The following is a 25,020-nucleotide window of genomic DNA, read 5'->3' as shown; positions in this document are numbered from 1 at the left end:
TTTCTTCTATAATCAAATATTACGCTATTGTACGAGTATCTTCTTTAATTTCAATGCATACTTTTCTCTGGTTCCCTCTAACAAACCTTCTTATCTATTTTCCAATCAGCAAAACTTTCCCATTGGAAGATTTCTTATAGTTAATTTCAAAATCTTCATATATGATTTTATAAAATTTTAAACATTCCACAGAAAATATCCTTTCAAGTCCATCTATTCCATAGGTGTGCAATTAATTTTTCCAAATGGCCATCTGAGAAACTGAGATTGTTGTGGAGGGCCATTCATGGGCTAGATGTTGCCCATGGGCTGTAAAATGCCCAGATCTGATCTATCGCATTAACTTTCCAAAATCGAATTTCTAGTCCCCCTTTTGCTGTCTTCCAAAAATTAAAGTTTTTAATTTTAGACCTTAAACTTACATAATTTTTTTGGATCTCAGATAATAAAGTTTGCCTTCTGGAAGGTTCTCAACATCTAGAAAGTCAATAATAAAGCAGCTTTTTAAAATAGTTTACAGACGAAAGGGGCAAAAACATTGTTCTATTGAAGGGTCTGCGAATTTTTCCCCAGGTTCTCAGAACTCTCACACCTGCTGAAGATCACTACCTGCCTATTCTAGGCTGCAACTAAGGTCCTGGATGAACTGCCCAGCAGATTACAGGTAGTTTTGACTTACAACCACAATTGAGCCTGGAATTTCAGTCACTGAGTTCTCACATGACAGGACCTGATTTTATGACCATTTTACCACAGTTAAGGAATCACCATAGTTAAGGAAATTATATAGTTGTTAACTGAATATGGCTGCCTAATGATTTTGTGTGCCAGACATTAGCTGGGAAGGTCACAAATTATGATCACTTGACAATAAAATATTACGAGAGCCAGTTGTCAAGTGCCCAGTTGTGATCATGTAGCTGCAGGGGTGGTGCAACAGCATTCCTTTGAGGATGGGTCTTAAGTCACTTTTTAAAGGCTGTCATAAATTTAAACCAATATTACATGAGCAATGGTAAGTTGTGGACTATCTAACAAACCAAAACAACAAAACTTTGGATAGATTCATATAGTCTTAAACAAATTGAGATGGGCAATTCTCAATCTACTCAAAATGTGACAGTTTTTTATTTTCTAAATGATATGTATGTATGTATGTATGTATGTATGTATGTATGTACGGTATTCAGCTTTGTTTGGGTATTTTCCCACGTCATTAAAGTTGTAGCATCGTTTCAGCAGAATCTCATCTGCCATCATCAGGTTTCTGTAGTGTGTTCGTCTGTGAGTCAGACTTTTACAGTTGTTTCAGTTTTAAATTTGGGGCTAGCCTACTGCTGTGCCAGAATGGTTTTTTCTTCATCCTGATTGGTTGGGAGTCTTGGTCTGTGTTTATTGGTCTTGGAGTTTGCTGTGTTCTGCTTGATTGGTGTTTCTAATATCTTCTGTCTGTTTTGTGGCTTTTTTGTGTGTCTTGATTGGCTGGCAACATTGTGTTCCTGTATTGGAGGCTTTTAGTGCAGCTTGGCTCTGAGTAAATGGACGGCTATCATTAGTTAGGAAGCTAGGTTTCATCTGGGTGCCTGGTTGGGGTGTGTTTGAGCTGGAGGTATCAGGGGGGATCTGCTTGTGCCCAGGTGTTTGCCTGGCTAGTGGTGTGGAGATTTTTTTGTTTGTGAGTGCAGGCTTCCAAATAATTGACAATCTGGTGGAATCATCTCTTCTATTCATGCTTTCAGGTCTTTTTTCAATCTTTATGGCTTCTCTGATAATTCTGTGGCTGGGGTTTTCTATAATGGCTAGGGTTTGGGTGCCATTGAAGTCGATGCTATAACCTGTGGCTTTCATGTGTTGGACTAGTGAGGAAGTGTGTTCCAGCTTTTTTACTGCATTTTTGTGTTCATCCAGGCGGGTACTTATTCTTCTATTGGTCTGTCCAATGTATGTGGCCGGGCATGATGCACAGGGGACTTTGTAGATGCCTTGGTTTTGAAGGTCAATTTTATCTTTGGGGTTTCTAAGGATGGCTGCTATTTTTCTGTCTGTTTTGAAGGCAGTCTTGATGTGATGCCTGTGTAGTATCTTACTGATTTTGTCTGTAGTGCCTCTTATGTAGGGCGGGACAGCTGTTCCATAGGTCTGTTCATCTTCTAGGTCTCCATTATGTCTCAGTGTGTTTTTGTGGATCAAGTTGGTGATTTTGCTTTTGTGGAAGCCGTTGGCTGTCAGTACTTTAGTCAGGGTGCATGGTTCAGTCTTTATGTGTGTCTTGTCTGCCAGGCGTTTCGTTCTAGCAATTAGTGTTTTGGCCACGGAGTTTATCTGTGCTGGGTGGTGGTGGGATTGGGCGTTGAGGTAGCGGTTGGTGTGTGTTTTCTTCTGGTATATGGTGTGTCCTAGTGTGCCATCTGTTTTTTTGTAGATTAGTACATCTAGGAATGGTAGTTGTTTGTTTCCGTTTTCATGGTGAACTTGATTTGGGTGTGTGTGCTGTTTAGGTGTGTTAGGAAATTGTTTAGGTTTTCTTTTCCATGGGGCCAAATCACAAATGTGTCATCGATGTATCTTAACCATAGTTTGGGTTTGTGGGTGGCATTAGCTAGGGCTCTGGATTCAAATTCTTCCAGAACAGGTTTGCAATGACGGTTGACAGTGGTGATCCCATAGGGGCTCCTTCAATTTGCTTGTATCTTTGTCCTTTGTATATGAAATATGTGTTCGTTAAGCAGTGTTCTGCTAGTTCCATGAGGTGTTTAGCTGGTTGGTATTTATTTTTGATGATTTCAAGAGTTTCTTTTATCGGGACTTGAGTGAATAGTGAAACCACGTCGAAGCCTACAAGCAGATCTTCTTGTTCCACATGTAGATCTTTGATCATTTCCAAGAGGTGGTATGAATTTTGTACATGTGAAGCTTCTGCTTCAGCATGGGGCTATAGCTGCTTTGCTAAGTGTTTAGCTAGGTTTTGTAGTGGTGCTCCTCTGGAGCTGACTATGGGTCTGCGAGGTATGTCTTCTTTGCGTATTTTTGGGAGGCCGTATAGTTTGGGGCATCTGGAAGATTTTTCTCTTGGGATGATCGTCTGTTGGATCTCTTTGCTCATGTGGCTGGTTATAATTTTCTTCTTGGTTATTTTTTCCAGATATGTGGTTGGGTTCGTGTTTATGGGTTTGTATATGGAGTCTTGGAGTAGGTCTGTCAATTTTTTTCGTAGTCTTTTCTATCCATTACTACTGTGGCATTACCTTTATCTGCTGGAAGTATGATTATGCTGCTGTCGTTCTTTACGGCTTTCAGGGCTTTTAGTTCCTCTTTGTGCAAGCTGCTTTTGGGTGGTTTGCTTGTGCATAGGATGTTAGTAACTTGGTGTCCTATTCTATCAGCTTCATCTGTATTTAATTTAGTTAGGCTGGATTCTACTGCACACATGATGGATTCTGTGGGGATTTTTTTGGGTGCTATAGCATAATTGAATCCTTTGGTTAGGACATCTGTTTCTGTTTTGGTGAGTTCTCTGTTGGAAACGTTATATACTAATTGTTTCAGGTGTTGTTGTGAGTTGTTGGGGGCTTTCTTGTCATGTTCTAATTTCTTTAGTTTCTTCAGGAGTTTGTCATTTTTGTAAGTGGTTTCAGTTTCAGCTCTCCAAGTTGTAAGTTGTTTTATCTTGTCCCAAAGTAGAGGGTGGATTTTGCTGCTCAATTCCAGGTGTAGTGTTAGCAAATATTTGTTTAATTGATCCAATTGGAATCTCTTTTCTGTGGAGCTCATTCCTGAGTAGAGTCATTTCAGTTCTTTTCAGGATACGTTTTGTAGCTGCTGTGCTGTGATGAAATGTTAATTTGAAGCAGGTTGGTGTTGCATTGTTGTCTCTGAAGCTGCGTAGGAATTTGAGGTCACATAGTATTCCTGCTCTTTTAACTTCCAGCTTCTCATAGGTTTTGGTCTGGCTGTTTATTTCCTCCCCGTAGAGGTCTGATATTTGTTTTCTTAAAGTTTTCGCGGGTACTTACATGTATGGTATTCAGCTGTGTTCGGATATTTTCCCACGTCATTATAGTTGTGCTTTTAAAGTTGTAGCAACGTTTCGGCAGAATCTCACTTGCCATCATCAGGCTTCTGTATTGTGTTCGTCTGTGAGTCAGACTTTCACAGCCGTTTCAGTTTTAAATTTGGGGCTAGCCTACTGCTGTATACACACACACACACACACACACACACACACACACAAATGAGTGACTTCAAAATTTCAAAACAGTAATAATCACATAATGTATTTTATACTGTTGTGTATGTAGTTTGGACATGGAAACAGCAATATTTAAATGGTTTAATATAGAAATCTGATCTCCCCTTACATTTTAGATTTTAAATTAAAATTACAAAGACAGAATTTTTATTTGTAAGCAATAATAATATAAAGTCAAGCTGTTTTATGTTATCATTAAATAATCTCTTCCTTACCAATTAATGGCATCAAAAAACCTCTACTTGTGCATGCCTATTCATAGTCTCACCTCTGTAAGCTTTTTAAAATGATACCCCCCACAGCTTGAGTGTAAACAGGCAGTAGAGTTTGATTAAAGGACTTTGTGGTGTGTTTTTGCTACAATGCTCTTCCTAGGTGGGATCATGTAGCCAATATTTTATAACCAAGCAAAGCCATTCCCTCATCCCAAGTCTTTTCTTTTAAAAGCTTGAAATATTAAACTTTGTTATGATACATTGCAGAAATATAATCAAATGATTTCTAAAGAAAGATACCCTCTACAGGTAGGCTTAAAGTCAGAACACCATGTAATTAACTTTTTTGGGGGGGAATAAGAATGTTGAGGGGCTCATTTACATGGAATTTAAACAAAGACTTTCCTAGTGCTCTTCTCAAGGGCTTCACTGTTTTCTGTAACTTTAGAGGTTGCCATTAGAATTATATTCTCTGATTCAGCAACCACAGAGGCTGGGAAGGGAGGACCATACACTAGTAATGTAAACTTTGGCAGCAAGCCAATGAGCTTGGAAAACATTGAAAAATAGAGCTTTAGATAGAGAAGAAGGCAGGCCTTTGCTTAGATAGGTTTTCATCCTTTTTTATATAACTGCCAGTTCAGATTTAGGTAGCACTTCACATTTTTGATGCATTAAAAGTGTGACATACAGAAGAAAAAACTGTATACAATAAATATTTCTAAAAAAATGATTATTTCTCCTACCATTCTGTATGTTACTAGCTTTGGACTTTTCTTCTTGCAGGTATTATGCTCATATCCTTTTTAATGTTTTAGTATTCAACTATGACTTGAAATATGATACTTTTATTACACTGACAATCAAAACTACTTCAGCTTCATTTTTATCCAAGTCACATTTTCTTGTTCATGGAATGCGGGCAAGATAACCATATTTATAGCATGAACTAGTTTATTCATATTCACATTATGAACAGAATGTGATTTTAGGTGGTAGTTGGAATTTTATATTGTTTTTGGGTTCCCTGCTAGCAACAGAAAATTGCAAATAACACCCCCCCCCCAAAAAAAACCACATTGGCACAATGCAGGAAAATAACCTGTTCAGAACAAGGTAGGAAAGTTCAAATAGTCATTGAAATGATACATCAATACAGATAGTTCTTGTTTTAACAATCATAATTAGAACTGGTTCTATCTGGTGCACTAATTGTACCCTTTCCTAGTACAAATAATGTTTTGGTCTCTAACAGGAAAAGAGGAAGGGAAGAAAGCAAGATATGGCAAACATATGGCAAAAGCTTCATTTAAGTTTCAACCATTAGCTATATTCTGCAAGAAGAAAAATTGTACGCTACAAGGAACAATGGAAGCTCAAAACAGGTCCCTTACCCCCATGGCTTTTACCCTAATTCCATAAAATATTACACAAACTTTTATATTGCACAAAATGTTGAAGTAAATGCCATATGCATTGCACTTTGTAATTAGGTATATCTAATAAGTGTTTTAGATCTTATGAAAAGCTTCTTAAAATAATTTAAATTAGGTTTCAAGAGCTGGTCTTAATATACTAACAGGTTGTTTTCTTCTGCTTATTGCTTACATTTTTGGTTTTTTAAAGTTAGTTTTTTTTTCAAAAATTCCAGTAACATGAACCACAAGTGTTTTTTTACTACTGAAGAATGGATTCTGATTTTTATGCAGAATGAAAGGAGCAGATGAAATCAATGTGGGGAGAGGATAACAATGTTTATGTATTTTAACAGCCATTTTTTCCATAAAATATATATTTCTCAAAGATACTTGCAAAATTGTGCATGATAGCCAGGGCAAATTCTGAAAGTTTAATCTTTCCAAAAGGTATGAAAATTCCTGTCGAACTAGTCGTGACATGGGATCATTTTTCTGTACTTTTTCTCATGTTAATTTTCATTCAGAACAATTGAGAAACATTATTTTGCATCTTTGTCTGGATGAACTTCAATTTACCATACAGATTGCCAGCATTATTATTTTCGTCTATTGCTAAGTAAGTGTGTTATTCTTAAAGCTGATGAATTGTGGTTTCTCTTTTCTAGAAGTGTCCCATTGGGAATCTTACCTAGAAAAAAGTCTTTAATTGCTCTGGGGAGTATGCTAGTAAAAATGTTCACATCTACATTTCTCCAGAGATACACTGACTGAGAAAGTAAGTATAACCAAGAAGTATGGAGAAGCTTTTATCAAACAGCAGCAATAAAATCTCTGATGAATTATTGATAAGATAGGTAAAACTGTTATTCCATAGCATCTAAGATTTAAATTAATGAATACAATGCTACAATCTAAATTTGTTGCTTCCATTCCGAAGCAGAACTTCAGCCTGTAAAACTTTCTGCCCATAAACTAGTTAACACATCTCTCTTGCAAACAAGTCACAAATTAGCAGCTGCTAGAATGTTTTCATGGGTTTGAAGATGATCTATGCCAGTGATGGCTAACCTTTTTGTCATTGCGTGCCGAAAGTGCGTGCGTGCCTGCACCCATAATGCAATGCACGTGTGAACCCCCGTGACCCCTGCCTCCTGCGCATGCATGCAGGAACCCCCCCATGCGATTCCTCGCCCACCATGTATGCGTGGAAGATACCCGAAAATCAGCTGGCTGGCAGGAGTGGCTGTGTGCATGCACATTGGAACTGAGCTGGGGCAATAGCTCACTGCCCGCAGAGATAGCTCTGTGTGCCACTTCCGGCATGCGTGCCATAGGTTCGCCATCAGAGACCTATGCAGTCTTATTATTTCTGGCTTGACTTTGGTTTAATCTGAAACTAGATCACATAACCATTTTTTCTAAATTAGATAATTCTAGTTGTCTTGTTTAGAAAAATAGGCTGGTGTCTCTAACCAACAGAGACAATAGCTGCAAAAAAAAAAAATATCAGCATTTGCTCCAAGTACACTTAATATATTTGGTCAAAAAATAAAAACTAATATCCAAATCATATTGGAGAAAATGAGAGTCATTACCCTGATATGTTTGTGTCTACCACAGAGAATACTTGGCAACTCCCCCCCCCCCTTTATTTCCACATACTTTATTTGTGATTATAGGTGAAAAAGAAGGTATGTTTTGCTAAAATTTATCAGTATTGTTAACATTGAGAAAAATGAAAAAAAAAATCATACAAACTGACTTGCATCAATCACCCCATGGATTAAAATATGAACAGAATTAAAAACATATTTTTGAATGATGGACAATGGCAGTTTAACCGCACCAGTTGCAATTTTTAGGGAACATGGTAAGTAGGGACTTTTCAGCAAAATGTTCTATAATTGATGGGAACAAAGTATCTCTGACTTCCTACTGTTTGTAGCTTTCTGCAGTGGGGAGTAAACTATGCCATTGTAAAAAATCCCTGCTACTGCTAAGGAAATGATATTTCTATTTTCTGCACTTGTTGGCTGGTACACCAGACAAAATTTGTCAACTAAAAAAAAGTATAAATGCATAAAGCAGTATTAAAGGATCACCATCACCAAAAATTAATTATATTAGCAAGAATAAAAAATAAAATGAAAAAGATTACTAAGCATAAATTATAAACCACAAACCTTCAAAAATATTTGATTTCTTGAAAATAATATATTTGATGTTTTAGTTAATTTTATTTATTTGCAAAGGTGGAGAAATACTGTCTTAACATAGAGTCCCATTCTGTTTTTCTTGGGTATTTGGTTAATTTATATATAGCCTTTACTGTTTCGTGTCGGTTAATGTGTTTTTCCTGTACTTATAACTTTGATACATCTATTGCAACAATGACATTTCTTTCTTTATAATCCCCTGAAGATGTACCTAAAAATGCATTGAGTCCAAGATATGGGAACACAGTATATATACCATATTTCTCTCTCTTCTATCCCAACAGAACACACAGCATTAATTGTACCTAACACTTTACAGAAACTTCTGGAAAAAAAGACAAACATTCCTTCAACTTTACCTTCCCAACTAGTAACATTGGTTTATAATTCATACACAAAATAGCACCAGGAAGAACATATTTATAATTGGTGCCTCATGTTATGTCTTGCAACTTTCCAAACATAGCATGGCCCATTCATAAATCTTTCAGATCCACCCCAATCTGTTGCTCAAGCAAACAAGGAGTTCTTAGATACCAATATAGATTGTATCTAGGAGGTAGTTAGCTAAGGTGGTTAATTTATTCTTTTTACCATTGTCCTGGCCCTTGATTGAGTGCAAGCAGATCATGCATCCTAGCAACTTCAGGAAGATAAATCCTCTATTAATGAAAGGAGACATTAAATGAGCATACCCAAATGAGGCCCATGGGAACAGGAGTTGGATGGGGTTGGATTAGGGGAGTATAAATGGTGTTTGAACTGCAAAACAGTGACCTGTCAAAAATAAAATAAAATAATAAACTAAGATAAATTAAATCCAAAAGGCCAGGATATATTTATTCCCCCCCCCCCCCAATTATCTGAAAGGAAAACATTTTTTGAAAACAATTTATTTGATGTTTTATTTAAAAAATGTTGACATATAAGTTATATAAACCCACTGTGGAAATCAGGAATGAATTGTCTCTGAATAGCATTATATGACTGGACAACTTTTTCAAAATTTTTGCTTCCTGAAAAACTTTTGGTATTTATGATCCCTTCAAACTGAACACAAATACCATTTCAGAATGACTGTATCACATAGAAATCTTGAGAAATATGAAATTACAATAATTTTCAATGACTATCTTTAATTATGTAATGTTTCTGACATGATACATTAGTTCAATTGGGCTAAAAGTGCTTTATTGCTGATTTTCGGTTGTACTCAATGTCCAATGCATCTTGCTGCAGCATTATCAATAGGAAGCTCACATTGATGGATTCCATGTTTCTGTTGTGGCATCATATAGCTTCAGCCAGTATATAAATATACAGGAAATCAAATCATTCTAGCATAGAACTGCACCATAATCTATGGTTAACCTTCTAACACTTAAAGGTAGGTTTGTTAGTAAAAAATTCCCAAGAACCACATGGTTAAAAAAAATCATTACAGTTCAATTTTAAATATGGTACGGTAAATTACGTAAAACTCAGCTTTTGTCTCTCTGATGTTAAAATTACAGACTGAATTCCCAGAGGCGAAGTTTCATTCAGCTCTATTTGCCCTCTTCCATTTTGTTTGCAAAGAGCAGCTTTGCATGAAATGGAACTTGTCAGGTGCTATGGCAAAACTGTAACTCTTAGCCATTTTTATCTTGCAGTTAATATGATGTCATGGTTGTATTCATGTAATTATTTATACATATAAATCAGACTTTTTGATTGCCTGAATCTACACCAGGTTCCCAAATGTTTATTCTTGCTCAATCTTACAAGTAGATTTCTTGGAACGACTTTTAAAGTTAAAAATCAAAGTAGCTGAAGAAAGAAGGAAAAGCGAGATCTAATTGTTCACCATACATAGATATTTTAAAATCCTTTCTTAGATCTTCATTAGAGAAAATTTTCTCCTTATTTTTATAGCAATTAATTCAGCTTTTAAACTTACCAATCACTAACAAATGTGGATCAATTTAAATAAATGCCATTACTTTTAATACATATAAAGAAATACATACTAATTTTTATGTATGCACACCTTTTTATTTAAATACAGCTTTCGAATAAAAGACATTTATTTCTTCATACAACTTGATCCAAACATCTTTCCCCTTTTTTTGCTCAGTTAAAAACAGTGGAGTGTGCCTCCCAAGCTCATGTATTTCTATTCTCTTCCTCTTTTTAGAAGTAAGCTTTTGAACTTCATAGAAAGGGCATTGGCTTACCTGATATGCCCATTCTTGTTAGCTGTTAGAGAGTCCAGGACAGGGAAGACTCTGCCTCCTTCGCCATAGTGAGTCTGCCAAGCTGTTTAGTCCCTCCTCTGTTGCCATGGTTACCCCAACTTTCGGCGAAGTGGACTCGACAGATGTGACGTGTCTCTGTAAAAAAACCAATAGTCCTACCAAGCCCAGACCAGATATTACTAGGGTGGGGCTGGACTCTCTAGCAGCTAACGAGAATGGATGTATCAGGTGACCCAATGCCCTTTCTCTGATATGCTGCTGCGAGTGCAGGACAGGGACATATCAAAGCCGGCGTGTCCATGGGAGGACCTAAGTATGGTCCAGATCTCCCTGCCCCGTATGCACCCGCTGGAGCACCCTCCTGCCAGAGGCAGCTTCAGCACAAGCAAAGGTGTCCAGACGATAGTGCCGGATAAACGGGGAGAGCAATGACCAAGTGGCAGCCCGGCAGATTTCTTCTAGCCCAGGCCACCGTTGTAGCCGCACATACACAGAGCGCTCTACACACGTCAAGAGCGTGCCACTTTTCTAGCATGTGACTAGGGAAAGAGAATCTGAAGTCCCTGAAGACAAAACTGAAAACAAGGCCTCCACCTGCCTACAAAGTGTACTGGCAAGAGCCCTCTGTCCAGCCCGTCCTGGAGGAACTCCAGAATCCCACCTATCGATGCAGAGGTGTCCTTCTGGTTAGTCTTGATACACCACAGACAAAAGGCCCTCCAAGTAGCATCATATATACAGTTTGTTGGTGGTCTCCTAGAGACCTGGATCATGGCAATCACTCTGGAAGAGTATTTATCCCTGTTCAAAGATTCCCCACTCAAGTGCCAGACAGCCAGCTGCAGTCATTGCAGCTCCAGATGGACCTGGGCCCCCTAGCTGAGGAGATCTTGTTGGGAGGAATCCTCCAAGGTCAAGCCACTGATAGGTTCACCAGATCCGCAAACCAGGGACGTCTGGGCCAATGGGGAGCCAGGAGTAAAATCTCTGCCTTTCTGCCAGCATCTTCCTGATCACAGCAGGAGTGAGAGGAAGATGCAGAAAGGCGTACAGGAGTCCTGGTGGCCCCTGGCTCTGGAGGGCATTGATCCCCTCCACCCCTGGTGTGGCGAACCTGGTGAAGTACCTGGGCAGCTGGGTGTTGTCTGGAGTGGTGAATAAATCCACTGCTGGAAGGCTGAATCAGTCAGCTCCCTGAATATGGACGGATGAAGACGCCATTTTAAATTTCTGACTTAAGGAGTCATAGATGTAACATTAATGTGAATTTACAAGAAATGAACTTTGTTCATGCAGATGTGAATTCTTATTTCAATTCCAAAACACACTTAAATCCAAAAAAAACCCAAATAGTTTAGATTCTTTCAATATGCAATTTAAATTCCTTAACTGTCTTTACCTGAAAGATTCCAAATACTATTGGCCTAAAGAGTCAACATGATCCAAAGCAAAAAGCCACTAACTGTACATAATACATTCTTTTAAGAATTTGTTCTAGCACAGCCCTTTCATCATTCCACATATTTATAGCCGAAACAAGATTGGAAAGTAAACTTTTGAAAAATGCCTGACTTATAAATTTATTACATTTGTCTGAAGCATGGGAAATAGATTATCGTTAAATTAGGCTAAATCTTAGTGTTGGTAGTCCTTGCTTAATGACTGGTTATCTTACAATCATTTGAAATTACGGCTGTTACAACTTCTGCTTTATGACCCATAAGGCATCCCCCCAGCCATTGTAAATGGTTGTGTCACTTTCCTGAGATCATATGTCTCCATGTCCAGTGGAGAAGCTCTATGAATGGTCATGGCATTCCATGGCCCCAGGATAATTTGTGATTTTTTTTGCTGGTTTCTGCCAAAATAACTCCCATTCAAATGAATGGGGTCATTTAACAACTGTTGCAAAACAGGGCAGAAATTACTTCTGGTCACATGGGCACATCAACTTACTACCATAATGACTTACGACTGCAATTCTGAGCTCAATTATAGTTATAAGTCGAGGACTACCTGTAAGCAATTAATCAAGAAAAGGGCAATGAGGTATGAAGTAAATCACTTGAAGATTTACATTTTGATTTGAAGATATATTAACAGTTCTTTTTAAATTTCAAAGGAACATTACCAAACTTCAATAATGCTACCACAAGAATTTTTTTTGCTCATAAGGATCCATATTTTTTCAAATGCATTTTTTTTACATTTTCCTTTTCCAAAATCTCTATTTGACACAAAAGAGCCTTCCAAAGAGAAAGTTTTCAGATTATACAAAAGCTGTTTGCCCAGCTTCTGTTAAATATTGCACTTATAAAAATAAGTTAAAACTATTGGGGATTTCCTAAGGCGTTCCATGAGGCATTCCTTTTGTCGAGAGTAATTTAACAGCAAATAATCCACTAGAATAACATATTATAACTGATTTTTGCTTTATGAGCAATAAACCTATTGAGTCAGTGTAGTTCTGAAATAAAGTTTACTTTTTTAAGACCATAAATCATCATACACCACTCAGCAGATAAACATCCATTGTCCTATCAACATTGATAGATAAGATTCCTTCATTTAGAGACAGAAGCACATAACTAGACATTTTTAAATAAATGAGATATTTTCATTCAATTTCATGAGTCCTGTATTTGGATGTTTAAATAATAACTGAAGGGCTACTCACACATTTGTTATTTTCTTCAATTTATATGCTGATCATCTCAACAAAGTGACTATGGGCAGAAAATAACTTTAAAAATACATTGACAAATATACAGCTGGCAGATAACTGGATATACTAACCTACATATTTAAGTTCCAGCAAGTGAATAATTTAGGTTAATAATTATAAGACATGTATGGTCATTTGTGCAACTGTATTTGTTTAATGCTGCCGCCCGACAGCTAATTGTCAGGTATCTGGCGCGCATATACAGGGGGACATGGCGCGGGTGCGTGGGAGACGGACGTGCATGTGCAGGGCCATGCTGTGCCCGAGGATCAAGGCTCATGCGTAAATGTGCAGTGCACAAGAGGGAATCGCATGTGTATACGCACAACATGTGATGGTAGTCATGCATGCATGCACAGATGTGCAGCACGAGGGGGAATTGCACATGCATGCACATATGCACGGCACACGAGGGAATCGCGCACGCATGCACAGATGTGCAGCACATGAGGGGGGGCAGCACGCATTGCCTTCTGGGTGCTGGTGACATGCGAGCACATGCAAGCGAGTAAGCGCACAATTATCGGCATGGGAGCCAAAAAAGGTTAATCACTACTGGTCTAACCTGATTGGGATTCATGATCATTAATTCATTTAACACCCTCGTAGATAGGGCTGTTTGTCTGGAAAACATCTAATTCATGTTGGAACTTCCCAGAATCAATATATACAGACAGAAAGTTACTGGCCATATTGCACATATCTGACATACATATTTTTATACATAGTTCTTCCTGGAATCCCTGGGTCTGGCACCTGCAGCATGAATTTGAGTTGTAATTCAAGTGGTCCAGGCAACTCATCAAAAATTGAAATGTAATGGCTACACGAATCATCCTTGGTTCATCCTCTTCTTTAAGAGCATCTCATTTCTCTCCTCCTTTAGTCCCCACTAATGCCTTCCAGCCTTCATCAGCCACTGCTAGTAATGGAGGGGATGGAAGGAAGATTATGGCACACAAGTTGAAGACTTCATTTTCTCTTGGTGTAAGTCTAGAGTCCTCCAACAGCAGCACAGATATCTGTGTTAAGAATAGGGTATCTGATGTGGAAAGAGCCTTTGTGATGAAGACCTGTTCCTTAAATGACAATCCTTATTTTCTCCATTTCCTTCCCAAGGCATTTCTGTTTATCCAGATTGCTAGGGAGCCCTCTAATTTTCAATTCTTATGTCTTAATAACAGCCACAGCCTACTATTTCTTAAAAAAACAAGCATCACTTATAGCAGTCGGTGGGTGACGCTTGGAAATTCGGTAGGCAGTTGTGTTCAACAGTGGGAACTATATTTGGGAATAGGCAAAGTTATGGTAAAGGCTCTTTGTTGTATTCTTTCACTTCACCTCTCACAGCCCTGTAGGGACATAGAAATCTATCTTTCCATTTCTTTTTCATGACTTAGAAATCAAGGGGAGAAAATTTCATACATCCATATGTAGGATGGCTGAGAAGTAGGGATACTCAGTCTGCTAGACAGTTAAGGAGTTTATGCAACAAATGTACACACACAAGCAGTAAGAAATTTATTAAAACAGACAATGATCAATTAATGATCTAGCTCCACATCCTTCTGCTCACTAATGCTCACATAAGCCAGCATTCCACTGTTCATTCTGAAGTAGCAGTACCTTATGATTCACCACACTTTCAAATTCCCTTCTGCAGAGTCTTTACTACTTAGTTAAGTCTCCAAAACCTTGTTATGTCTCCAGATTTTGGATCAGAGGGAAAGGAGAGTATAGGTAATAAACATGAACTTGTGAAGGTATCATGTCCATGCTCTTTTTTCCAAATCGCTGACTGTGCCAAGCTGTCATTGGAAAAGTGCCCATTTAAATCAAAGAAATTAGGAGTTAGGAATAAATTGTGGCATACACAACTCTAATGAGCACTGAACAAACTATCCTGAACAAACACAAGTATAATCGTCTGCCTTTTTTCCTAATATAAGTCTATTCATGCCTGAACCATCCACATTTTCATATCAACACCCCTTTGAAGTCTCAATTAAAGATATTGTCTTTTGAAAAGATGGGTATGGATTTCAGCTTTACCAACCTATGTTATAGATTCTAGAGCATGCTGGCTGGGGAATTCTGGGAATTGAAGTCCACAAGTTTTAAAGTTGTCAAGTTTGAAGACCCCTGGTTATAGAGGTGCATCCAATTCACTGCTTATAGTTGGGTTGGGTGGCTGCTGGAAAGCATGCAGCCTGGTCTTTTTGTTTCCTTTTTAACTTCTTTACTGTCTCTTTTGAATGGTGTGTATATGTGATTTATCTATATGTGACTATTGATGGCTGATTTGTCTGAATGAACAAAAATGAAAAAATGATTTGTTTGAATTTATCCAGGAATCCCCTAGTGTTTTTTATTTAGCCTGGTCTACATGTTCAGTTTCCCTGCATTCTAAGCTAAGGGGGAAACAAAAGACAGAGCACACCTTCTCCAACAGCCTGCAGCCAGATAAGCAGACATTAATACCAGACAAATAATCAAGCAGAAAATAATACCTTAATCAAGGCAGTTCCAAAGAGAAAACAGCACTCCTACCAACGGTAGCAGGGCATGTCTCTCTCTCTCTCTCTCTCTCTCTCTCTCTGTGTGTGTGTGTGTGTGTGTGTGTGATAAATAATGTCGCACATAAGTTGAATCCTATTGTAACAGAAGAAAAGAAAAAATTCAGACTAATAGTTGTTTCCTAAACTGACTGGAGATTTAATTTAGATTGTTTTGATATGTATATTCTAGAGTAACTCCAAGAAACAGAACTGATGGGTTTTGTGTCCCATTCATAGAAGGAAGCACCCTGTACAAATTTAGATTTAATCAAATAGGTCAGTGCTTAAAAGCAGACATCTTGTTGATTCTGAAAGTATCTTTTCTATAGCAATATATCAAAGTTTGATTTCATGCAACAAAATATTAATAATAACAGGAATAACAAGAATCACTGATATGAACTAAATATAAACAAAAGGTTCTGCAGATTATATAAAATATTTTTTAAATCTCATAAATGGAGCTGCGTGCACTCGCCCGTCACTCGTGCGGCCTGGTTCTGAATAGGCTATGGCCTGGTACCGGATCATGGCCCAGGTTTGGGGACCCCAGGTTAAATTATAACATGCATAATCCACATACACATGACCAATAGCAATGCTGGAAATGAATAATGGAAAATGTAGTACAACACATCTTGAGTTTTTAAAATTGAGGGAATTTGTTATAAACAAGCACTGAAGCATAGTCTTCCAATGCTACCTTTTGGACATAAGATAGAACTAGGATATCACATATAAATCACCTGCAAAATTTTCTTAGAATAGTATCACAATAAATGATATAAAGGCTGTTGAGAGGTCACAAGTTATCAACAATCCTATGTTATCAACCTGAGTAATCAGACTAAGTTCAGTTCCATATCAATAACCCATATTCTAGACAACTATCTACTATGGCTCAGATAGAAGGAATCATAAGAATATGTTTAGGATTATAACCTTATTCCCTAATGTTCCCTTCTGTTAAAAGTAATAACATAAAAAGGACAAGAATTTGAACCAGCAACAGATCTTGTTGATAGTCCTGACTTTTCATGGTTAATTGCCTTTGGAACATATTCCTTTTCACTGGTCTAAATCACTTTAGCAGTGCTGTTAAAGCTTTTAGGGATGATGATGGTGGTGGTGGTGGTGGTGGTGGTGGTTGTGTGTGTGTGTGTGTGTGTGTGTGTGTGTGTATCAATAAATTAAATGGCCAAAGATAAAAAAATGTTGAATATAAGTAAAAGAAGAGACTTAAAAATAAACTAAAGGATTAACTAAATGTATCACAAACTCTTCAGAAAGCAATAAATTAGCCAGCAGGTATTACCAGTATTAAGCTTACAGTCTTCTTATGACAATTACAAATGAAATTGTCAAATTTTGATAGAGATGTTTCTATACACCAATCTAATAGCAAGAATAAAGTATTCTCCTGTGCTATCTGACCCAAATAGTTAATTAATAAAAGAGTCTATCAGTTCAGATTGAAAGGATTGATATAAAAGGCACCACATCTGAACATGTACAGTATTACTACCTCAATCACCTTCCCAATTCAACACCTGAATTGTATACCACCTTCTATTTTGTATGTAGAATTTAAAGGAATAAACAGTTGAATTAATCAAGGCCAAAGATAAAAAGAACAGGAGCAAAATTAAAGAAGCTAGAGAATAGTAATGTAAAAAGAATACATTATTAAGGTGAGAAGGGAAAGGGGAAAAACGCTTTTGTGGATGTCAGGGAAATGTTTGATATTGATCTGGCTGGGTAAATTTAGCCCAGTCACTCTATCTCAGCCTAACCCACTTCACAGGGTTGTGGTGAGGAAAATAGGGGGTAGGAGTGTTAAATATGTTCACCACCATATATAAAAGTAGGAAAAATACTATCTTAAATGACAAAATGTCCCCCGCACCCCAGAATATACTGAAAGGAGAGGGGAGGGGGAAAACCCTGACATGTACTAAACGAATTTTTTAAAAAATCATTTCGACTGTATTATGGACTACAGATTATACCTCTCCCCCTTTCTATCTGCCCGAATAACAGGAAATGCGCTTTAAAGGAGCAAAGTATATTCCTTTTTGCAGCCTTACGAGAACACTCGTTTCTGAGGCTCAGAAATTATCGTGGCCTGAAAAAAAAGGAAACACGACCCGGGAGCTCAGCCTCCAAGAGTCCATGTCGCCAATAACTACTCGGGGTGGGGGGGAGAGGAAATGTGTTTTGTGAGGGAGGAAGAGAAAGAGAGCGCTTCGATCCCTCGGCGCCGGTTGGCGAAATTTTGGACAGAGGCAACAGACCTCAGGCACCGAGCCCCCACCACTGGCTGCGGCAACTGGAGCTGGCGGGAGGCACAGAAAGGGAAGAGGTGGGCAACACGGCCGCTTCCCCCCGTGCGCTGCAATAAGCGGCAGCGGCGGCCTGAATCTGGCGGGGAGCCCCACACCACCTCAGGCAGCGCTCAGTACCCTCCCCTTTCCTGCGCTACCGTTAGACTCTTCTTCCCCTCCACCTTGCCCGCGGAGGGCGCACGCGCGCCAAAATCGCGCGCCCCCCTCCCCCTCAAAAGACACCCCCCCAGTCTCAGCTGCCCGCCGTTCTCTCTCCCTCTCCCGCCGTTCCTTCCCCCAAAGGCAGGCCGGGCGGGGAAGCGCGTCCCTCTCTCTCCCGGGCGCGCCGCCCCTCCCTCGCCAACCCGGAGCCGCTTTTTCCCAACCGCACGGCGCGACCCTTACCAATGCCGGGCGCCACATAGACGAAGTAGAGGAACGAGGAAGAGAGCGAGAAAAAGAAGAGAGCGGCCAGCAACGATCGCCGGGGAAGCCGCCAGGGCCTCCAAGGGCTATGCTTCCACCGCATGGTCCGCCCCCTCCTCGCCTCGCTTCCAGGCGAGCCGACTGAGGCGAGGAAAAAGAGGAGGGAGGCGGACGGCGGCGCTAACTGAGGGGACGGCGGCGAAGAAGATGTAGCAGCGGGGGGTCCTTTCCTCCTTGCCTCACTTGCTCCCTCGGTGCTTTCGCGCGGCTCCCCTCCTTCGGCGACGGCGCTGCATGAGTAAAGAGTCGGCCAGCAGCGCCGCCCGACGAGCCCCTCCGGTCCTTTATAACCTCCTGGCCGCTCCCGAGGCTCGAAGCACCGGCAAACGGAGGGGGAGGAGCCGGCGAGGGCGGAGAAAGCGGGGCCTTCAGGGACTCTCTGCAAAATCCGCTTTTTCGGAGCGTCCAAAGCGGACCTGGTCTTGACGCGCTCCCTCGGTCTCGGCCGGCCACCACTCAGGGACCGTCCGCAAACTCCCCTTTTCGTTCTTCCTGGTCTCGCGGGCAGCCTGGGAGGGGTGGCCTTGGCCAGTGAGGTCATCGATCGCGCTCTGCTTTGGCGAGTTTCGGAGGCCGTTTTCGCCCGACCTTCTGTTTCAATGGCTTACGATTTAGTCACTTAAAGACTAATAGCCGCTTTCCAGACTAATAAATTGTAATAAACAGCATGAGGTTCTGCGAGGTAACAGCTTATTTCATCACATGTAAATGGAGTGTCTTTTGCTTGCCGCGGACTAACAATGACTTAACTTAATTATCTGAACCATGCATTAGGAATGTCTGTCAAATATAGATTATGTCCACACAGCTAAGTCACTATTTTAAAACAGTGAACAGCGTTAAAATAGTGAATAGCAAAATGATCTCGGTTAATAACATGCCATACAATTTATACAATTGTAGGCAAATCAGTTTGTTGTGTGAAAAGTCCTTTAGAATAGCCTTTATTAGTTCTGTATCCTCTCCCTATGCATTTCCATCATTTTCCTAATCAGCATGGTCTATAATGACTAAAGTTACACAATTGGGAACCCTCATACACTTCTAAAATTAATACATACTCCAGCCATGCTTGCAAAGATGATGTGATTGTAGAGTCTAACACACAATACAAAGATTCAGGTCTATAGAGCCTGTGTCTTGAGCACACTCTTGTGCTGCAATGAGTCTTGGACCCTTTACACACGCAGGAGAGAAAGTTGAACACCTTTCATATGTGCTGTCTCTGACGTATTCTTGGCATCACCCGACACAACAAAGTTCCACATAGTGCAGTCTTGGAACATGCTGGAATTTCTAGCATATATACACTATTGAAACAGCGATGTCTACGCTGGCTTGGGCATGTCGTGAGGATGGCTGATGGGCGGATTCCGAAAGACCTCCTGTATGGAGAATTAGTGCAGGGAAAGTGCCCTAGAGATCACAGCTGCGATATAAGGATATCTGCAAGAGGGATCTAAAGATGGAATGGACATTAACAGCTAGGAAACCTTGACCTCTGGTCATTCATCTTGGAGGCTAAAGACGCAGTATGGCCTTCTGTAATTTGAAGAGACACTCGTTCAGCAGGCTGAGACAAAGAGGCACAGCAGAACCAGCGAAATCTGGGGGCTGGACAGGGGACAGATTGTGTCTGTCCTCAGTGTAGAAGTGATTGCCACTCTCGAATTGGCCTTTCTAGCCACACTAGAAGCTGTTTTAGGACCTCTTTTCAGAGCATGATACCAGTCTTTTGAGATTGAAGGATGCCAATATAATGCTGGTTTCCCAAAATAGATGTTCATCACATCTTTTATGATTCAACAATGGTTGCCAATTGTTCAATATCTAATCTAACTATTTGCCCACAAAATTTTAACACATTCATCTTGAACTTATTCAAGCACAGATCTTTTATGGTATTTTTGTAGGCTAGCTGAGCTATTTATTATTCAAGTTCTTTGTAAAAGTATCCCAATTCATTGTTGTAATGACTGTAGTGTGGAACATAGTATTGGGCAGTGAGCTAAGGTTTATTTCTCCCCTTTATTTTCAGGTTGTTTGCAAAATATGGAAGATTGTTTGCAATGAATACATTTAGAATGTGTTGGCTAGCAACTATGAAGATGACTGACCAATATGTGAGTTTTTCACCTGTGAATATGTGCATTTCATCACTATTATTTTTCCCCCCATTTTTTGTGTGCTTCAGTTGATGCTCTAGTTTCACACAGGTTGCTGATGTGGTAGTTGATTTCCCCAAGTTCTTCCATGAAATGTTTTTGGGACATAACTCTAAATGTACTCCAAAGTACATTTGTACTTGTAGGAGAGAAAATAGAATTTGATCTGGGGCAGTCCATAGAATTTGTGTTTTGCTCTACATATTTCTATATATATTTTATATTTTATTCTATAAGTGCTTCTAAAAGTTGATGCTGCCCTGTGTCTCCTTTAATTTACCCTTTTTTCCTTCTAATGTTGGCATGTAGTTTCTCCTTGATAAAGAAGGAACAACTCTGAATTTTATAAATTCAGCTTCTTATTAAGCCATATTCTCTTTGTAAGTCTGGAAAATGTGGTGACCACTTTACCTATATGTCTATTCAGCTCAGTGTCTAAAGAGAGAGTGTTGGAGATAGTCGAGTCTAGGTACACAAAGTCATGGTCCACCTCCAGTTCTTGTGCAGAGATTTTAATACAGGGAGGTGAATCCATATCCTGACCTGTGACTTGTGTTTTTTTTTCAGGCTGATTGTTAGTCCAAAATCTTGGCAGGCCTTGTTAAAATGATCCATAAGTTGTTGAAGGTCTTCAGCAGAGTGAGCAGTGTCAGCGGCATCGTCAGTGAAGAGGAAATCCCTCAAGCATGTCAGCTATCCTTTGGACTTTGCTCTCAATCTAGAGAGATTAAAGAGTTTTCTGTCTGATCTGGTCCAGAGATAAATACCCTCTGTTGCAGTTCCAAAAGCATATTTCAGCATGACAGCAAAAAAGATCCAAATAAAGTTGGCGCAAGGATACAGCCCTGCTTCACTCCACTTCGGATGTCAAAGGAAACTGATGTTAAACCATCAAAAACTACCGTGCCCTTCATTTCCTCATGAAAGGACCTGATGATGTTGAGGAGCTGAGATGGATATCCAGTCTTGGGGAGGATTTTATAAAGCCATCCCTACTAACCAAGTCAAAGGCTTTCGTAAGATCTATGAAGCTTACAAAAAGTGGCTGTCTTTGTTCCCTGTACTTCTGCAACTTTCTAAGGGAAAATACCATGCCAGTAGTGGACCTGTTGGCTCGGAATCCGCACTGTGATTCTGGATAGATTCTCTCTGCAAGCACTTGGAGCCTCTTCAGCACGACACGGGCTAGCAGCTTCCCTACATCACTAAGAAGAGAGACGCTGTGGTAGTTGTTACAGTCACCCCTGTCGCCTTTGTTCTTATACAGCGTGGCGATATTTGCATCCTTCATGTCCTGTGGTACTCCATCTTCCCTCCAACAAAGACAGAAGATTTCATGCAGTTCAGTGGAGATGATCTCTGTGCAGCATTCAGAACTTCAGCAGGGATGTTATCTTTCTTGGGTGCCTTGCCAGAGACCTCACCTGTAGGGGGGGCAGATTTCTTCTGCATTGGATCCTTAAAGGCCTGCTTGATGTCATCATACATCCCCTTGATGTTGCCTGTGTCAGCTGCTATCTGGATCCGAGAGCAAAGCTGCAGCCAGTAATCATTAGCACATCTCCTGGTGGTTTGTCAGGCTTTACTACGAGTACCACACAAAACCTATAGGTTACACTGACTGGAACAGGCTTTATATGCAATTAAAGCTCTCCTCTTTTCCTCGTTGGCTGGTGTCATCTCCTCCAAGTGGGCTTCAAACCAATCTGCTGCCTTTCTGGTCTCCTTACCAAATATTAACAAGGGGGTGTTATAAATAGCATTCTTGAAATGTTCCTATCATTCAGATGCATTTATTTCAGCTGGGCCTGGGAGAGTTTCCTTGAGTGCTTGAGCAAGTTCCTTTGCTCTGTCCGGATTGTGGGTTTTGATAATGTCTATTCATGGTCTTCCTTCCTTCTTCAAGTGGTGCAATCTCTTTGCTTGGAGTTTTATTCTGCTGCACACCAAGGAGTGGTTTGTATCACAATCAGTGCCCTGATAGCTGCGTGTGATCGTAATACTGGGAAGGCTGGGGCGCCTGGTGAGAATCAAGTCGAGCTGGTACCAATGCTTTGATCTTGGATGTTTCCAGGAGACTCTGGGTTGAGGCCTTGTATTAAAGAATGTATTGCTAACGCAAAAACCATAGTAGCAGCAAAACTCCAGTAGGCGTTGTCCATTTTCGTTCATCTTGCCAATGCCGAACTGACCTAAACAAGTGGGCCAAGAACTATGGTCAGCTCTAACTCTGGCATTAAAATCTCCAAGGATAAACAATGGTTCTTTCTCAGGGATTTTCTTAATAGTGGCAGCCAGATCGTCGTAGAATTCATCTTTAGGTTCTACTGAAGATGATAATGGTGCATATGAGCTAATAAGAGTAACCAGCCCTGCTTATGAATGAAGCTTGCAAGGACAGGATTCCTGCTGCAGGTGGAATAATGAATCCTGATAGGGTGTTCCTGACCGTAAAGCCAACCCCATATTCCCTAGCCTCATTTGATGGTTTTCCCTGTCAGAAGAATGAGAAACCAGCATGGAAGCACTGAATTTGGTACTCTCCCAATTGGGAAACTAAAGCAGAGATCAACTTTGTATCTCCATTCTGGGGTAATGCAAGAGTTGCTTTTGCTTTTTTCTTGTAGTACCTGGGGGCTGTGGGGGTTTGGAAGGGAGACAAAAGGTTTTCACTGAAACCTCGCAATCTGGGGTTTCTCCTAGACTCATGATTCCTGTTTCAACAGCAACTGGCAGTTGTGGCTATAAGAGTCTTTGCACAACTTCATGTTCTGTGCCAGTTACACACACTTTCCTGGATCAGGAGTCTCAGGGCGCAATCACTCATGCCTTAGTCATATCACATTTGGACTACTTCAATATGCTCTATATTGGACTACTCTTCAGAAGCTATAGCTGGGATAGAATGCAGCAGTGTGGACAGTTCTAGGAGCTCCTAGGTTGGCCAGTGTAACACCACTGTTGCATGAACTGCATGGTTGCTAGTTTGCTTCCAGATTCAATTCAATGTGTTGATTATAATCTTTAAAGTCACTCATGCCATGAGTCCAAGCTATCTGGGGAACTATTTCATCCCAGTGTGATTAGCTCTTTGGGCACAAAAGAGCAAAAAACAGTTTGTACTTTCTATTAAGGACATTGCTGATATGATTAACATTTGTCAGGCATATATTTAACTGTTTCTATTCTGTTTTTTCATGATTCTGGCTATCTAAACTGTACTGTTAAAGAACAGAATATAAATGTTTGCATATAAATATTCCAAATCAATAAAAGAATAGTCTCACTACTTATTCAAGACAGCATCTTGCTTAGCAAGCTTTTATCACATAGATATTAACTTAATAAAATTATAAACAACTGTAATCCTCAATCCTCAAAAAATCCATGCAGAACCATCACAGAAAGTGGTTATCTACTTCACATTTTGGGCTTCATAATAGTTATACAAAGTCTGCAGAAAACTATGAAGGGGAATTTGCTTCATCCATTCCTTGGCTCACATACCTCTAATGAAAGTACTTTACGTTTGCTATCAAGACATAATTCTTACAACAGCCATAAACCAATTATAATTATTAACCAAAAATAACATGAATAAAAATAATACTAATAATAGTAGTTAAATTGTCAGTCCTTTATTTTTCTTGTCATGTAGAACAAAATATGGGTTCACACACAAATATTTTTTTAGTTTATATATCTCACACACGGAAACACGTCTACTTCATACTATTTCATTTTGGAGTTAGCAACATCATGTAAAGAAAAGGAGCAAGAAATAGTGAGCCAAAGGAGCGAAGGCATTAAATAAGGAAAAGAGAAGATTTTTACAGCAAAATCTAATTTATTCCTTTCTATTCTTATGAATTATTCCTATATCAAAATTCACTCAGCCTCTGTACATTGCTGACTTTATCTTTTTGTGTTTCTTATGTATCTATTTCCAACATGTTCAAATTATTAGGATTTTCCTGACATATTCAGTTCTCAGTTCCAAACAACAGCAGATGTTATACACAACTATCTTTGCTTCCTTTTGATATTCATTCCTCACAACAGGCCATATACTTACCGGATACAATCTGGGTCACTCATAGGGACCAGAGTTTTAGTCTTCCGAGCTTTCAGACTCGTGCTGGAGCCCATCCTCAGGGAACTTAGCACTGTGTGCTTTGGGCTTTCTGTGTGTGATATTTATATGGTACCTATAATTATGCTGTTCCCAACATTTTTTTAAAGGAAGTGTTCCAGAGAAAAGGACAGCATTCTTTTGTGCTATATGTGTTGAAAAAAGCAGAGAAGCTTCTCTAAGAATATAGTAGACCTTAGCCACTTTAAGACATGTGAATTTCAACTCCCAGAATTCCCAAGCAGAATTCTGGAAGTTGAAGTCCACATGTCATGAAGTTGACACCTTTGAGAAA

The 25,020-nt window shown here is 39.6% G+C and overlaps 1 protein-coding gene across 1 annotated transcript in view; it reads right to left on the bottom strand.

Moving 5' to 3' along the window:
* B4GALT5 (beta-1,4-galactosyltransferase 5) overlaps positions 1-18,929 on the bottom strand; it is a 48,640-nt gene extending 29,711 nt beyond the window's left edge. Inside the window, exon 1 of the mRNA XM_026664987.2 lies at positions 18,348-18,929. Within this exon, the coding sequence (XP_026520772.1) occupies positions 18,348-18,471 (124 nt within the window). The 5' untranslated portion in view covers positions 18,472-18,929. The remainder of the gene's footprint in view (positions 1-18,347) is intronic.
* Positions 18,930-25,020: the final 6,091 nt, after the last annotated feature.

The sequence above is a fragment of the Notechis scutatus genome, chromosome 3 (assembly GCF_049901735.1).
Source record: "Notechis scutatus isolate UNSWTSFEM ecotype Mainland chromosome 3, rNotScu1.2, whole genome shotgun sequence".
In the NCBI taxonomy this organism is placed as follows: Eukaryota; Metazoa; Chordata; class Lepidosauria; order Squamata; family Elapidae; genus Notechis; species Notechis scutatus.
This window is presented reverse-complemented; position numbering and strand designations above follow the sequence as displayed.